Source organism: Jaculus jaculus, chromosome 3, assembly GCF_020740685.1.
Source record: "Jaculus jaculus isolate mJacJac1 chromosome 3, mJacJac1.mat.Y.cur, whole genome shotgun sequence".
Classification (NCBI taxonomy): Eukaryota; Metazoa; Chordata; class Mammalia; order Rodentia; family Dipodidae; genus Jaculus; species Jaculus jaculus.
Genome location: NC_059104.1, coordinates 34,505,106 through 34,522,733, shown reverse-complemented (window position 1 = coordinate 34,522,733; position 17,628 = coordinate 34,505,106). Strand labels below are relative to the sequence as shown.

Genomic DNA, 17,628 nt, shown 5'->3' with positions numbered 1-17,628 from the left:
TGAGTAGCAGATGTCTCTTAGCAGTATGTCTATTGTCTTTGATTTTTTTTTCAATGATTGTTTGAAATACTTCTTTATATTAAGTTTTTAGCCCAAGGACCATTTTCATAAAGAGAATAATAGAATGTGATTTTGGTATTTTCTCTCTCTCAAAAAGTCTAGAAATGTCTTAAAGGTTTGATATTTTACTGTACTTTTCCGTATCTTGCAGGCCCATTGATTCCTATGACATGCCAAAGAAAGAGGAACAATCTTCAGGATTGCTTACTAGCGACAGGTGTGTAGAACGCTTCCTTGTATTTGGTTGGTGGCAATGGCTTCAGAAGAACCCTGGGCTTGCCTAGATGAGTTGTGAGTGTACTTTGGCTCTCTGTCCTTTGTGGTACACAGAGGTGACGTAAACTGTGTAAGTTAGCTCTTGCATTGTAAGGAATTACTTCTAAACTTTTTGCTCGTTATTTCTATGGGTCAGCTTTTTAAAAAAATATATTTTTGTTTTATTTATTTATTTGACAGACAAAGAGGGAGGGAGGGGGAGAGAGAGAGAGAATGAATAGGCACTCCAGGGCCTCCAGCCACTGCAAGTGAACTCCAGATGCATGCACCCCCTTGTGCATCTGGCTAATGTGGGTCTTGGGGAACCGAACTTGGGTCCTTTGGCTTTGCAGACAAACACCTTAACTGCTGAGCCATCCCTCCAGCTTGGGTCAGATATTCGTGCTGAGCTCAGCTGGACAAATCTGTTTGACTGGGCTAAGTCACGTATCTGCTACTGGTTAAGCATGGAATGGTGCTCTGCGGCGTTGGCTGGGTGGTGAGAGGGGCAGTAGGCTAACTGAGTCAAGTTGTTTTCAGCATCCAGCAAGCCCGTGGAGTCTTGCACACATGGCAGATGGACATAAAAAGAACAGAAATATACATAGCCTACGTGGTGGTATCTTGAGGTCTACGCATTTGTTCGTAGGCAAGCAGTTGCCTCAGGTTAGAACCACATGCCGTGATGCACTCATACAATCCCAGCACTCTTAGGAGGATACTGCAAGTTCAAGGCCAGCTCTTCCTACATAGCAAAACCCTCAAAAACCCCCAAAAGTGGGGCTGGGGAGATTGCTCAGTGGTTTGCAGCATGTTCTTGCAAAGCCTGCCGGCCCAGGTTCAGTTTCCTGGTGCCCATGTAAAGTCCGATGCAAAGTGGCGCATGCATACGTGATCCCAGAGCACCTACAACAATGGAGGCAGAGGCAGGAGGACCTGAAGCATTCAGGCCAACTAAGTCTGATGTTCTTTTTACATCTGACTGTTTGCAGCAGCAAGAGACGGGCCACACTTGCATCCATATGTACAAACAAAATGTAATTTAAAAAAATCCAAAGAGCTCAAAGAGAAGGGAAAAACAGCTCTTTTTGTGAGAGGATTCACATTGCAAGGGGTAGTGGACAGAGGCAGGAAGAACTATGTCCTCTTCTTGTGACCCCTCTTCACTTTGGTTTTGTCTTTGGTTTGCTAAGACAAGGTGTTCATGGCTAACGTACACTAGCCAAGCTTCTCAAGGACTAGGATTTCATGCCCAACATAACATATATTTAAAAAAGATGTGAACATGGGCTGGAGAGATGGCTTAGTGGTTAAGCGCTTGCCTGTGAAGCCTAAGGACCCTGGTTCGAGGCTCGGTTCTCCAGGTCCCACGTTAGCCAGATGCACAAGGGGACGCACGCGTCTGGAGTTCGTTTGCAGAGGCTGGAGGCCCTGGCGCGCCCATTCTCTCTCTCTCCCTCTATCTGTCTTTCTCTCTGTGTCTGTCGCTCTCAAATAAATAATAAAAAAAATTTTTAAAAAAAGATGTGAACAATAGCCACTGGTCAGTTTTAGGAAATGAAGAAGGGATTTCAGCTCTCTGAAAAGTTACATGTTATTTACTATTTCTGAAAGCAGTGATTTTTTTTTTTTTTTTTTAGAAAAAGATGTTTTCATTTATTTATTTGAGAGAGGAGGAGGAAGAGGGAGGGAGGGAGAGAGAATGGGTGTGTCAGGGCCTTCAGCTGCTGCAAACAGATTTCAGATGTATGTGCCACCTTGGGCATCTCTGGCTTATGTGGGTCCTGGGGAATTGAACCTGGGTCCTTTGGTTGTGCAGGCAAGCACCTTAACCACTAAGCTGTTCTCCAGGCCCTTAAAGCATTAACTTTTCATGTTTTAAACTAATTGTAAAAATACCTCACAGATTTGAAATCACTGAACAGCCACTCTATAAATACCTCAAGTAGGCTCATTAGCTTCCATTTGCAGAGCTGAAATTCATCCTTCAGGAAACTGCCTTCTTCATTAAACTCAAGGAAAGGTTTCCATCTCCAGGCAAGCTGAACGAATGGAGAGGGCTCAGAGTAGACAAGTGAAAGACAGGAATTCTTAGGTAGATATGACTTCAAGAGAGCCAGAAAGAAAAATCTAGTGGTAAATGACCTCATGCATAATGAACCTCTCTGAGGAAAAATAGATCATTAAAATGTGGGTCTCTTTTAAAGCTGTGAATTTATTTACATGTTTACAAAGCTTTTTATAAGTCATTCAATTAGAAAAAATAGTTAAAATTCAGGGAAAAGAAATTTAACAAATGCTTCTAAAGCAGTGTTGAGATGTTGATACAGAAAGTATGCCCAAGGGCATTGAGGAGTGTGGCCTGACATCTCATTGCTTTTTTGTAAAGACAAATGAGATTCTTCACAAGTGAAGCTTTCTACCAGTTGGGGTACATTAACATGTGTTACAGGTTATTGCATTGGAACCATAGTTATGTTGTCTATATGCAATTTGGGTAGTATTGTACACTATACATTGTTACTATTATTTTTATTTTTTAAATTTTTTTAAATTTTTATTTATGAGAGAGAGGGGGGGTTGGGGGGGGGGGAGAATGGGCACTCCAGGGACTCTAGCTGCTGCAAACAAACTCCAGACACATGTGCAGCCTTGTGTATCTGGCTTACATAGGTCCTGGAGAATCAAATCTGGGTCCGTTGGCTTTGCAGGCAAGTGTCTTAAGTGCTAAGCCATCTCTCCAGCCACATTATTACTATTTTTTAAGAAAGATTTATTTATTTATTAGAGACAGGGAGAGGGGGAAAAGAGAGAGAGAGAGAGAGAGAGGCAGAGAGGGAGAGAGGCTGTGTCAGGGCCTCTAGCTACTACAAATGAACTCCAGACACATGCACCACCATGTGCACCTGGCTTACGTGGGACCTGGAGAATTAAACCTGGATGCTTAGGCTTCGCAGGCATGTGCCTTAACTGCTAAGCCATCTCTCCAGCCCCATTATTACTATTTTTGAAACTTAGTGCTCCTAGTCTAGTGGTAATGAGATGAGCCTGTGCTGCTTTCAGAACAAAAGGTATTTTCAAGTTCCCCTGTGGATTCAGGATGCCTTAGTACCTGTTTGGAATGTAAGGATAGCATTTGGTGACTTTGTACTTTGGGGTGATCAGTGGTATCCTGATGACATGGGGCATTGTGGAGGAGGCAGGACAGTCTGATTTTAAGTGATTTGGTGTCAGATGTTTTTATACCCCTGGCAAGCCTGAGATCTGGAACACGGATTAAACATTGACACAGCCAGTCAGGAATCCAACTTCATCATCGTGTGAGCTAGGGAGGTGCTGTCATATGTTGATGTCTGTGTGTGGCCTCTCAAGGTCCTGTTCTGCGCTCATTTGCACAATATGGATATTTCCTTGGTTTAAAAATAGACCTCTCAACTGACACACAAAATAAGTTTCCCCCCTTAAAAATGTCTTTCTGTTATTTTTACTTCATAAATCTGAAAAGGATATTAATAAAGACACATATTTAATGTATTCTGTTTGTGTTTTAGGAGTAAATCCAGGTCTACCACTGAACTAGACAATTACCCCACAAATAAAAACGGTAGGTGTGATTTGTTTTATTAAAACTCTTCAGCACGATTAACCTATTTATGCCACTCCATGCTATGATCAGTGTTTTTAAGGGTATGCTATTTCAGATTCATTAAAATTACATAATTAAAATGCTGTTTTGAATGTCTGCTACAAAATGGTGATCTTGTTTATTTTGGCTTTGTTTATAGTGGAAAGAACACTGGGATAGTAAAATTTTTTTTCAATTGCTAAGGCAATATGTAGAATTTTTTTTATTTGTTTAGTAGATTTCATCCTGCAGCTACAGAACGAGGTCAGAAAAGACTACTGCAATATACCAAGAAACTTAAAAAGTATATAGATTTGAAGTGGTACTTGTCAATACCAAAAATGTCAACTTCTCTCATTTCATGAAAATAAATTTAGAAAGCGATATTATTATTATTACTAAGTATGTTTCTGATGAATGTGTTATGAACTGACATTATACAGCTAAGACAAAAAAAAAATAAAAACCCCGCTAAGCAATAAGTGCCATGTCTGGCAGGGTTTGCATACGCAGTTTGCTGGTCAGTTAGGAACATGAGTCATGGTCCCAGTAGGGGCTGAGGTAAAGGGGTACATTCTGGCTCCGGGTCTGTCACTGACATATGGAAGAATTCAAGTCTGATTGCCAAGCGCTTCTGCTTTCAGAAAGAAGCACCAAAAATATCTGTATTTTATATATTATCTTTAAATTGCTGAGAAGGAATTTTTTAAAATACAAAATCCTCCATGAGATAATATCCTGTCTAGTGACAGCTGGTTGGCAACGTCTGGCTAAGGCTCATAGAGTTTATAGCCTCTCATTAGACAGACCTGTCGTCCCTTGGCTGTGACTTGACTATTACATGTTCCAGATTTTTTTTTTTTTTTTGGCTCCTTTTCCCCTTAGGAAAGTTTGCTATAACCAATGGTCCTCTCTCCTAATTCCTGACTCCTGAGATAACTTCCTGATTCAGTTCCTGTAGTCTTTGGACCTTGTCCTATTTGGAGTTTCATTTCTCCTCCCCTGAACTTGACCTTAGCTACCATTAACATCATAGGTTAAGCACATCTTTCTTCCAAGACATATTTTGAACATGTACTGTTGATATTCTGTTCTGAGCAGAACACTTGCTTAGTACAGCAACTGTGTCTATCTTCAATACCCTTGTTCATGGTTCTGCTTTGTGCCTAGCCTGGTTAAGTTTGGTATGTGTTTTCCCCTGTGTATTAACCCATTATAAGTTCCTGAATGACAGGCAGTAGAAATTATTAAATATAGATGGAATAACTTGGTGATACCAATAAGATACTTTTAAAGTAGTAAATGTTTTATTTAAAAGTTTATCAAACTGATAAGCTATTTTAATGTAGGTACAAGGGTAGACAAACTATCCTAAAAGAATCGCAGGAGCAATGAATCTAGAGAAAGAAAGGAAAGAAATCCGTAGGTTAAATTTCTTCATCCAAATTAAAAGCAGGACGATACCCCCCGAAGTTTTGGATAGCTTACTCAAATCACGAATGAATTAGAAAATCCAAGAGACAGAGCTCTGAGGATGAAATGCTGATTGATTTATTTGTCACTGGTAAATTTAATACTTACAGTTCTGTATGTTTCTTAGAACAGAAACAAGTGTGTATAGTATTCGTGGGTTATCATTTGGAGCACTCAGCTGCTTTTGTTCTTCACCTTCACCAAAGCTACTTTAGTGACTGAATATGCTCCTATTTCTCCAATCTGCTCGTGTTGTACCTTGTAACTTAGCCCACGCACACTGGACCATGTCGGCTGGAAATACACACATTTGTGGCTTCACTCACACTCTCAAGGAGAATGTTATTTAAAAAAAAAACAATTCTGCAATTCTGGGCTGGAGAGATGGCTTAGCAGTTAAACGCTTGCCTGTGAAGCCTAAGGACCCTGGTTCGAGGTTGATTCCCCAGGACCCACGTTAGCCAGATGCACAAGGGGGTACACACATCTGGAGTTCGTTTGCAGTGCCTAGAGGCTCTGGCGCAACCATTCTCTCTCTCTCTCTCTCTCTCTCTCTCTCTCTCTCTCTCTCTCTCTCTCTGCCTCTTTCTCTGTCTGTCACTCTCAAATAAATAAATAAAAATAACAACAATTTTTTTTTTTAAAAAAAGAAAATTCCCTTATTCCTTACAGAGTTTTCATAGTAAGCATGTCATGAAGGTACACTCAACTGGTCTAGGAAGAAACAGAAGAAGGGAAGCAAAAAGTAGAAGAGCACTTGATAACATCAAAATGCTGGAACCCTACGGGTCCCTCCTACTGTGTGCAGGCAGCCTCCGTGGAACTAAAAGTCCCAGGACTGGGAGGCAGCCATGCTATCAGCTTGGGGACACTGTTAGATCTGGAGCTGTCTTTGGAGGTTAATCCACCATCATCTCGTCGGTCCTAATACTGAAGCTTTTGGTGTGTCTGTCATTTAGGAAGCAGCAAATATTTAGACCGAATCGGGCACACTGGCTTCTCCCAGAGGAGTGTCAAGAAGGATCAGGTCCCCTCCGAAGCAGAGTTGGAGAGACAACAAATCCTTCAGGAAATGAGGAAGAGGACGTCACTTCACAATGACAACAGCTGGATCCGCCAGCGCAGCTCCAGTGTGGTGAACAAGGAGCCCATCTGTCTGCCCGGGGTCATGAGAAGGTGTGTGGCAGTTGGGATGTACCTCTGGACTGGGAGACTAGTGTCTTGTTTCTAGACTTTAAAATCGTATTTATTTACCTGCAAGCAGAGAGAGAATATGAGATTGAAAATGGGTGTGCCTGGGCCTCTCGCCACTACAAACAGAACTTCAGATTCATGGGTGACTCTGTACTTTGTGTATCTGGCTTTATGTGGGTACTGGGGAATTGAACCCAGGTTGTTAGGCTTTATAGGCAAGTGCCTTAACCACTGAGCAATCTCTCCATCCCTATACCTTTTACCTTTTCCTTTTGACAGAAAAGTTATTGCTGTAATTTCTTCTGCTGACCTAAGACTTGATAAGGAGAAAATAAGAGCAAGTTATTGAGTGCTATTTTCCATCAGACATGAGCCTGTTGCTAGCTTGTACCTCTCATTTAATCTGTACACAGTATGTTGAAGTAGACATAGAAATTCTTTCTATATTCAGGGAATGAAGGAATAAAGACAGTTGGACAAGATCATATATCTAATAGATTATTAATCTGGATGTGGAATTCTGACATGAGATTCATATATTTAAATATATATCTAGGGCTTCCTTGGTGGTTAAATTCTAAGAGATGCCATATTTATGTCTGTAATATTAATGGCTAGGTTGGACTTGTGATCAGTGGGTCCGCCAAGTATGCAAACCCAATTGTTAGAACCTTAAGAAGGTGAATGTGTAGATATAAATTGGCACAATTAGATGAACATTTAAAAAAATATTTTATTTTTTTGTGAAGAGAGTAAGAGTGAGTGTAGGCACAGTAGGGCATCTTGATTCTGCAAATGAACTCCAGGCACATTCACCCTTTTGGGCATCTGGCACTGGGGAATTGAATCTGGGCCAGCAGGTTTTGTAAGCAAGAGCATTTAAACGTGGTGCCATCTCCTCAGCCCAAGATGTGTGTTTATTTAAAAACTGTATCTTGGTTAACAAGCACTGTAGCCACTCTGATTAACTATTCTCTGACAGATAAAGTGGACACAGTTATTCACAACTTGTTTTGGATAAAAAATAATTACCTCAATATATACCTAACTTTTAAATCAGTAAATTCCTTATTAAAAAAGACAAGTGATATGAGCTGATAATTCATGGGCAAGAGAAACAAATCATTATACATACATACATACATACATACACATACATACATACATACATGTGTGTGTGTATACATATATATATATAATCAATAGTACTCCAAATAATAATGATGTGCCCTTTTGCTTATGAGATTTGTATAGCATTAAAGATTGATTTAACCTAGTATTGACATCTGTATAAAGAAATAGGAATTCTTATTCCCAGTTGGGTTGACATTTTCTTGTTACATATTTAAAAAAATTATATGTCTGTGTCCCATGAGCTGGTTCCTTTTTGGAACTTTATCTTCTGGATATTTTTGAGTAAATATTCAAAGATCCAAATAAGGATTCATACTTACATAGTGTTGGCAATAGCAAAAACATAACCTTAATAGCTGCTATAAATAGGGCACTTACTTCAGGAAATAGTGGAGCATTAGCAAGAATGCCGTGCACTTGTTAAAGAATGTGAAAGACCTACATTTTCCTCCATCTCAGAACTCAGTGGAGTCTAGTACTCCCGGCTTTTGGCATGGTACATCTTGAGTGTTCTTTCCCCGTTAAAATACTTAGTTAAGAATAACTGAGATTGAGGGTTGCCTGGGCAATTCTTTGCCTGGTGGTGGCTCTGGCACTTGAACAGATATAGAGTTGGAATTGGCAGGATTTGTGCGAATAAAAGACCAGATAGTAATAATAGTCTTAGAGGGGTTCTGCCACCTCTTTTTTTTTTAATACTTATTTGAGAGAGAGCAGGAAAGAGGCAGAGAGAGAGAGAAAGAGAGTGGGTGCACCAGGGCCTCCAGCCACTGCAAACTCCAGACACACATGCCACCTTGTGCATCTGGCTTATGTGTGCACTGAGGAATCAATCAAATCTGGGTCCCTAAGCTTTTCAGGCAAGCACCTCAACTGCTGAGCCATTTCTCCAGCCCCTACTTCTTCTTCTTTTTTTTTTTTTAATGACTCTTAAAATGTAGAAAAGCTCATGAGCTCTGCATGTCTTGGCCTTGGAGTGCAATTTGCTGGTCCTTCCTGAGGAGACTCCTGTGGGCTGTCTCAGGGCCAGAGGCGCTGTTCTCCACGTGCGTCTCTCCACACAGCTGCTCTGGCAGCTTCGGGGCGACATGAGTGGTATCTGGCTTCAAAGAGGCAGTTTGCAGAAAGGCAGTTCCTGATATGATAATGCTTATTGTATTTGTTGCAGTCAGGTTTGCATTGCTGGCAGAAATCACCTAACCAAGAGCAGCTTTTTTGCAGGGGGCGGGGCAGGGAAGGAGGTTTGTTTTGGCTTATAGGCTCAAGGGAAAGCTCCATCATGGCAGGGGGAAAACGATGGCATGAGCTGAGGGTGGACATCACACCCTGCCCAACATAAGGTGGACAATAGCAACAGGAGAGTGTGCCTAGCACTGGCAAGGGGACATTGGCTATCATAACCATAAGTCCGCCCCCACTGCCTCCAGGAGGCTTTAATTTCCAATTGCCATCAGCTAGGGAGACTAGCATTCAGAACACCTAAGTCCATGGGGGACACCTGAATCAAACCACCACACTCTGCCCCTGGCCCCCATAAACTGATAACCATACATGATATAAAATGCAGTGCATTTATCCAACTTTAAAAGTTACCATAATTTTTATCAGTCCTCATGATATTCAAACGTCCCCATAATCCAAATGCTTTTAACTGAGTCATAATACCCCCCAAAATTCCCCCAAAACATAATGGCACAGAATAAACACACTGCAAAAGATAGCATTGGGCATAGCAAAGAAATATCCAAGCAATACAAGATTTAAACAGGGCAGACATCAAATTCTCTAGTTCCAGTTCCAACAACTCTAGCCAGTGACAAATCTCCAAGTTCGACAGTTCTAACCAGCAACAGGTCTCTGGACTTCCAATTCCACCCCTCCAGCTAGGCTGCTCACAGTCCTGGAAAACTTCATCCAGGCCTGACAGCTTTCCTTAGCAGCCATCTCGTGGTCCCGGCATCTCCACTGGGTCTTCACTGCAAGCCACAGTTCATCCTCAAGGCTCTATTGGGTCTCCATGCAGGCACCCAGCATACCTGCTTCACACTGCCCATGGCCATCTCCAAAGTGCAAGACCATTCTGCAAACTCCATGACCCTCTCTTTTCTGCATTCTTATACTCCACAATACCAGGTAGGGTGCTTGTTTGTTAATCCAGGGGTGAATAAAGCAGACTTTCAAGAACAGGACACTCCTTGAGCACTCAGGCCCCTTCAAAAGAGTCTACATTCTTCCTGTTGCTCCAGTGCAGCTGAATGGGCAGCAGTTCACCCCCAAAATTTTCTTTCTGTGCCATATCCCTTTGCTCACACCAGTTCATGTCTACAAGAAGCAACTCTGCACAACTTCTCAGGACATTAACATAACAGCAAACTTTTTACGCAAACTTCTCCTTGCCCAGTCCAAGCAAAGCTCTTTCTCACCTTCATAAACCAAACCTCACATTCTATAGTTCTTGCTGCATTCAGGTCTTTCAACTCTGACCACAATGGTTCATCAGGCTGTACATAAAGCACTGCAAGGTATCCCTTAGGCCAAGGATCCAAATTCTTGTTAGCCAAGGTCCCTAGGCCCTTATTTTGGGTACTATTTATAACATTTAAAAAGAATCTTGTGAACTGGGTATGGTGGCATACTCCTTTAATCCTGGCACTTGGGAGGCAGAGGTAGGAGGAGTTCTGTGACTTCAAGGCCAGCCTAAGACTACATAGTGAATTCTAGGTCAGCTTGGGTTAGAGTGAAACTCTACCTCAAAAAACAAAAACAAACAAACAAAAAAAAATTGTGGGGGCTGGAAAAATGGCTTGCCTGCGAAGCCTAAGAATCCAGGTTCAATTCCTCAGGACCCATGTAAGCCAGATGCACAAGGTGGCACATGCAGCTGGAGTTTGTTTGCAGTGGTCAGAGGCCCTGGCAACCCATTCTCTCTATCTGCCCCTGTCTCAAATAAATTAATTAATTAATTAATTAATAAAATATTAAAAGAAGGAATATTGTGAAATTTTTTGAAGATTATGTTTAATACTTCTGTGAAAATGTCTAGCTTAATACTTATTTAGTATTTAAAATATTTTTTGTTTGAATTTTGAAAGATTTTTTTTAATTTTTTTGGTTTATTTTTATTTATTTATTTGAGAGAAACAGATAGAGAAAGAGGCAGAGAGAGAGAGAGAGAGAGAGAGAGAGAGAGAGAATGGGCGCACCAGGGCTTCCAGCCACTGCAGAGGAATTCCAGATGCGTGTGCCCCCTTGTGCATCTGGCTAACGTGGGTCCTGGGGAATCGAGCCTCTAACCAGGGTCCTTAGGCTTCACAGGCAAGCACTTAACTGCTAAGCCATCTCTCTAGCCCGAATTTTAAGAGTCTAAACTGTTAAAAGTTAAGAGATGAGTATCTGTCTCCTTAGTGTTAGCTTTTATTGTAGTTTTTTTTTTTTTTCTTTCCATTGTGTCTCCGTCATTTACACCCTACACAAAGATAAAGGTTGAGGAAAATGTCAAACGTCGCAGTAAGCCTTGCGCAGTGCTCTACTTGCAATTTCATTGGTAACTGATCTGAGATAAATTTCTACCTGCGGGTCTCATATTGACCCCAGAGGAGCCGGGTATACTCTTTCGGTTGGCTTCACTTAGTTATTTCAGCAAGTCCTTCCCATGTTTCAGAGGGGAGTCTCTGGACAACCTGGACTCGCCGCGGCCCAGTTCTTGGCGGCAATCCCCTTGGCACAGCCAGCCTGCGGGAGTCCACGCCTCTGCGTCCGTTCAAGACTTCAGTCGCCCACTGCCACCGCCGGTGTCCACCTCAAACCGTGCCTACATGCGGAACCCATCCTCCACCGCGCCCGCTTCTTCAGCTGGCCCCGTGAAGGCAACCATTCCAGGCCCGGGCACCTCACAGTCCCCAACCCCACGCAGTCATTCTCCTTCTATGTCACAGCCTGGCTCTCAGCTCCGTAACAGGTGAGGCCCTTTGTCTTTCTCCCTGTCTTCCTCATCTCTGGGGTGTCTCTCCATTAGAAGTTCCCCCAAATCTTACGTATATTTTTCAGCCAACGAGAAGACAAGCTCTCTGGGATCTTGTAAATTCCGAGCTCTTTCTCGCATCAGAGGAGGCTTTCTGTGGTCCCGTGTCATGGTAGCTGTCTGGTGATCACAAGGCTCCTCCTGTATCTCAGTGTCTCAGCTTTAGGATCTACCCAAATAGTTCTCCATGTGGCGTCAAAATTCAGCAGCTCACGACTGCCTTGCAAATTTGTACTATCAAGTGTTTGACTTCTAATAGCTCTGCAACCTCCACATGCTAGAACCAAATATGGCAGAAAAGCCTCATGAAGAAACTTCTAAGATGGAGTTTTAACAGGCTAGACCTCAAAAAACAAAACAAAACAAATCATTGAGTAGGTTCATTCTGGCTCTTGGAATTTTTTTTTTTTTTTTATTTGAGAGCGACAGACACAGAGAGAAAGGCATTTAGAGGGAGAGAGAGAGAATGGGCGCGCCAGGGCTTCCAGCCTCTGCAAACGAACTCCAGACGCGTGCGCCCCCTTGTGCATCTGGCTAACGTGGGACCTGGGGAACCGAGCCTCAAACCGGGGTCCTTAGGCTTCACAGGCAAGCGCTTAACCGCTAAGCCATCTCTCCAGCCCGCTCTTGTAATTTTTGATTGCCAAATTTCTTGCTTGTCTGTTAGCTGGTTTGTCGGCATTTTGTTCCATCTTCCTCAGCTGAATTGTGCAGCCCACGTGGTATGAAGTGTGTGAGAGGTTGGTAGCATGGTGAGTGGCCCTGTGCTATGAGGTGAATGAAGCCCTGGTGTCCGCATGGGCTTCGTTCCAGATCCGCACAGCTGCTCTGCGGGTCTTCTTGTGCTTCATGCAAGTGCATAGATCAACACCTCCTCCAGGGACTTCTACTGACCCGCTGGTGTGTACAACCTTTCATCACAAATGAAACACTTAAGGGTAGAAACACATTGCTATGTGGATGGGTTTATTTATTAATCGCAGAGAGAGATAGAGGGGGAGAGAGAGAGAGAAAGAGAGAATGGGTGTGCCGTGGCCTCCAGCCACTGCAAACGAACTCCAGATGCATGCGCCCCCTTGTGCATCTGGCTTATGTGTGTCCTGGAGAGTCGAACCAGATCCTTTGGCTTTGCAGGCAAGTGCCTTAACTGCTGAGCCATCTCTCCAGCCATGGATATTTTTTAAAAAAAAAACTATTCATCTTGATAAGAAAATATTTGATATCCAAAATTATGTTGTATGCAATGAGACCTACAAAAAGTGTATGAGAGAGTTGAGTTACGATAAAAAGGGCAAGGATTTGCAGTCAGTGTATTTTTGGGGAGATGGAGTTTGTGTAGAGGAGAGTGGCTCAATCATTCTTCTCCCTTAGCACATGTGGGAGGGCAGAGTGGGGAACAATAGGTCAAGGCTTCCCTGTGCAGAGGTCTGAACTGCTGACATTCAATAGCTGTGCACCACCCAGTGTCTTCAAGGTCTTGTGCTTATGCTGGGGGTGGGGAGAGGTGGCGGCATGGATAAGAAGATAAGAGTGAAGTCATCTTTACCTTCACCTTATATCCAAAAGTAAAGTGCAAACCTCTCTCCCTAATAAATTGTAGTTCTTAGGCATCGTTCATTCCATTGTCCCCATGCTTCATATCCAGGAAAAGTGTTCAAACTGCTAAGTGGAAAGTTGAATAAGAAAGGGCGGGGTGGGGGGATGCTGGAGTGTCGGTCCTGAGCACCCATTTTCATAGCCCCAGGGAGAATGACAGGAGGATCCCTGGGGCTGTAGGCCCGTGAGAGAGTCTTTCTCACAGACAAAGTAGATAGTACCTGAGGACAGTGGCCTAAGGTTATCCATTGGCCTCCACATGTGCATGCACATGCACACACACACACATGCACACGCACACATACGCACACACATTGAAAAGATGGTAGCACTCAGTTGCCAGAGCTGGTCGTCAGGATTTGAAGGGCCAGATCTCGTGGCCGCACTTGTATGTCTAGGCAAATTTCATTCCCAGGAAGACACAACAGAGCAGAGGAGGCGCGACATTGGTGAGCAGGTGTGCCACGAAGTCACACACAGACTAGTGAAGGCTGAAATTGCTCATTCAGGTGAAAAAAGGTGTCGGAGTCCCCTGAGCCACCATGGGGATTGGCTGGTGGAAGTTTTCTCCCACAGATACACGTAGCCTTTCTTCAGCGATCAGCAGCGTCCGTGCGGGAGCGTGGCCGTCACGACAAACCTCACGCTGCGGACACAAAAGTCTCCATGGCATTGTTCTTCTGCCCCTAGGTCAGTGAGTGGGAAGCGCGTGTGCTCCTACTGCGATAGCATTCTGGGCAAAGGAGCTGCCATGATCATCGAGTCCCTGGGTCTGTGTTATCATTTGCATTGTTTCAAGGTGAGACGGAGACAAGCAGCCTGCCTGCCGGCCTGCGATGCTTTGCTTGGAGAGCGCATGGCTTCTTTGCGCCCGCTGGGTGTGGACGGGCCACTAACAGGCTGGGCGCTGCATCTTCCGGGTCTCTAGTCGCTTGCTAATACTTGGTCCGCAAACCCTTGAACGTGTTTGTGCAACGTCATTAGGGGAATGCTATGTGTTGCCTCTCTCTGATGTGTCGGAGTCCCATCAACGTGCAGGGAGTACTGTTTTCTCTAACATGTGGTCATGGGCACACTTAAAGTGTAATCTACCAGTGTTAATAGCAGCATGGGGCCTAGCATTTATCAGTGTCTGAAAGCAGAGCTTTTAATTGTGTCTGGAAGATCCTCACAATGGCACAGCCTGCTTATACCTGTCCGATGTTTGTGCATAAGAAAGGGCTGAGGCTCTAAATCTTAGACTTGGATTGGGCCAGGACTGGGGTTGCCTGTTGTTGATCCTGGAGACCTAGGGGCTGCAGTGTGTGTGTCTGTGTGTCTATGTGTCTGCGTCACTAGTCTAGCCTGGTCCAGACAGAGCTGAACAAGCCACAACACTGCTTCAGCACACAGGACCCCAATCCTTGGTCTTGAAATGAGGTTCCCCATGGAAAACTTGTGAAGCTGGAGCCATGGGGGAGTGGTCCACCCAACACTTGAGTTCCAAAAACCCGAACTGTGTTCACATCAGCTACTCTTTCTTTCATGTGGTGACTATCCTTCCCCATTCTCCTGGGAGAATGAAAACTAAATTTCTCAAAGCAAATCAGCAGATTATCTCCCCACTCTCCCAGTAGATTTGCAATGATCATCTCAGCTCTTGAAATCGGCTTTACGAATTTTTTAGGGTCCTTTCTGCCAGGTTTGATTCACTGATTATTTCTTGGTCTTCTCCCTCTCCTCTTTTCCTTTGTTGTAATGGAGCCAAAAGCTTAGAAGCTGCATTCTGCTTTTTTTGTCTCTCTCTTTCTCCTTTCTGAAATTTCCCCAAGCCTTTTGGATCTAATTGAGGCTGTTTTTCTCTTGTCCCCCAGTGCGTGTCCTGTGAGCGTGACCTCGGAGGCTCCTCCTCAGGAGCCGAAGTCAGAATCAGAAACCACCAGCTCTACTGCAATGACTGCTATCTCCGATTCAAATGTAAGAGAGCAAATCCGGGAGAAAATCTCTTGTCTTTTGAGGAGAACGCGGGTTCCCATGCATTTCCCTGAGCCTGCAGCCACTTCCTCCTCAAGTTCTCTGCCTTAGGATTCTGAGTTCTAAGGCTTTTAGTCTGTCCCCTTCAAAGAGGATGTGTAATGACTGGGTCCCATGCCCCAGGAGCCCAGCCACGGAAAGGGGAGGGTGCTGTGGGGTCAAGGAGCTAGAGGGCAAGCAAAGTTGAGGCAGTGGCTGGTGTAGTTTGCAAAGGGCCTGGGGAAACCTTCCTGGGACCCCGGACACAGTCAGGGGGGAGCAGATGGCTACTGTGAACCTACTGTGTGGGTTCTTCTCTGCTTCTTGGTTAAAGTCTGTTTTCTCACCATCCATTTTCTATCTAAAGATGAGAACTGATTATGTGATTTGGAAAATGACCAACTTTGAAAATGATGACTTAAAATCACCGAGTGTCAGTTTTTGCTTTGTTAATCATGTACCCATACGCATATTTTTTTTTTAAAAGAGAGCCTTCATTCTGTTCATATGATGTTTCAGTGTCGAGTTTTTTTCAAAACCTCTAAATGTCACTTATTTCCTGAGCATGTGTTTGTGTGTCATAAAGCTAGGATAGCGTAACTAGGTGTGTATTATTTGTAGCTCCAGCAAGATATATAAATGACTGCTGTATATATTTTGAACCTTGATGCTGGTAACGTGTTTCTTCCTTATTGTGAAAGGGTATTACAAGTGGTCTCAGCAAAACCTTTTGCTTTTGAACTCAGAGGTATTTATGTGGTCCCTCATGTGCAGTGTTTTGGAAATGGTTGAAGCCCATCAACTCTCTGTTATGTGTCACTGGCTCTGAGCCTTCTTGCCCACGCCATCCAGCCCCTTCCCTGGATGGCTGGCGCTGAAGTTGGAGAATGTCAAGGCTGGACATTTCCTTTTGGGGGGGAAGTGTGTGTATGTGTGTGTACTTTTTCCTAGTCTAAAGCCAAATATAGTTGATTTTTTTTTGGACTCCTAAAGTGGCCATGCCTTGTCTCCCCTTCAGTACAAATAATAAGAGAGTTGAGGGTAATTTCTTTCTGTATGGGCAATTAATTATTTTTATTCCATTTGTTAAAATAAAGAATCCCAGAGCCCAGAGGCTGCAATTCTCTTCCCTTTCCTCTAAGACTGAGTGACAGGTGACTCTTTCTACCTCACTGGGCCCCTCTGAGTGATGACCGCTGTGTATCCCCATGCGATACGGCCCACATGTCGCTGAATCTGAGCGCTTCTCTCTCTTCTCTCCTTGCCTGATCAGCTGGACGGCCAACCGCCATGTGACGTAAGCCTCCACTGGAAAGCGCTGCTGCAGATACAAGAGGAAGGTTTGCTGCTGGTGTAGGTCTATAATACACGGTGTCTGTCTCAGTTTTTGCTCCTTTTTTAAAATAATGTTGTTGTCTTTTTTTGCCTTGTTAGATTACACAGGAACCCTGTAGTCCTGTTAGAAGCTGTATTTTGTTGTTGTTTATTTATAAGAAGGTAATTGTGTGTGGGGGGAAAAGTGCAGTATTTACTTTGGGAATTCAACATCTTAAAAGCACAAGGGGAGGGCAAAAACCCAAGAGCTTAGGAAAAAACGTTTCTGAGGCTGATAATGATCTCATTTGACTCTTTGGTGGTGTTTTGAAGAGGGTATTTTATTGTTTTTTTTTTTAAGTTCTTAAATATTATTTGAAATAATATAAATGTTTAATGGCATTTGCTCTGTTTATTGTAATGTATTCTAAGTTAATGTGGAACTACATGGAAGCTTTCATTGAAGTCCACACATAAATTTGCTTTTGTAAGTCTTCTTTCTACCCATGTGATGCAACTGAAAAATTACTTCGCTTGTGTAACATTTTATTTGCTTGAGGCGGGTGCTCTTTTTTTTTTTTTTTTCCATGAGAACTGTTTCTAAGCAAATTCCAGTAGAAAGCTGCTTATTTTCAATAATGAAAAATAACCACAGTTTGTATACCAGGAGTTTTCTCCAGAAACTTGTAAGCGTTTTTTGTTTCACTGCATTTGTAAATAAAGTTGGTAATGCATTTACGGAGTGCTTCTTTGTAATGTTTTTAAAATTTTGCTTTGTTCCATTTAGTTTCAGCCCCTTCTCTCCTCCTTCCTCCCTTCCTTTACTGGGGAGTGTCTGTCCCTTTCAAGAATCACGCTTAGATTTTGATATGTGGTCTTGATATGGTGTTTTATGTAGCATCTTTTCTCGGGGTCATTAACATTTAATCAGCTGCACGTATGTAAAATATATAATGCAGGCTGG

The 17,628-nt window shown here is 43.2% G+C and overlaps 1 protein-coding gene across 7 annotated transcripts in view; it reads left to right on the top strand.

The window, feature by feature from the left end:
* Nucleotides 1-17,402, top strand: part of Lmo7 (LIM domain 7) — a 263,869-nt gene extending 246,467 nt beyond the window's left edge. For 6 of the 7 annotated variants that reach the window (XM_045145095.1, XM_045145096.1, XM_045145099.1 and 3 more), the window contains 7 exons: nt 212-277; nt 3,867-3,919; nt 6,373-6,589; nt 11,403-11,699; nt 14,049-14,157; nt 15,212-15,314; nt 16,624-17,402. In XM_045145095.1, the coding sequence (XP_045001030.1) occupies nt 212-277; nt 3,867-3,919; nt 6,373-6,589; nt 11,403-11,699; nt 14,049-14,157; nt 15,212-15,314; nt 16,624-16,646 (868 nt within the window). In that variant the 3' untranslated portion in view covers nt 16,647-17,402. The remainder of the gene's footprint in view (nt 1-211; nt 278-3,866; nt 3,920-6,372; nt 6,590-11,402; nt 11,700-14,048; nt 14,158-15,211; nt 15,315-16,623) is intronic. The other variant, XM_045145102.1, reaches the window with a different exon arrangement.
* Nucleotides 17,403-17,628: the final 226 nt, after the last annotated feature.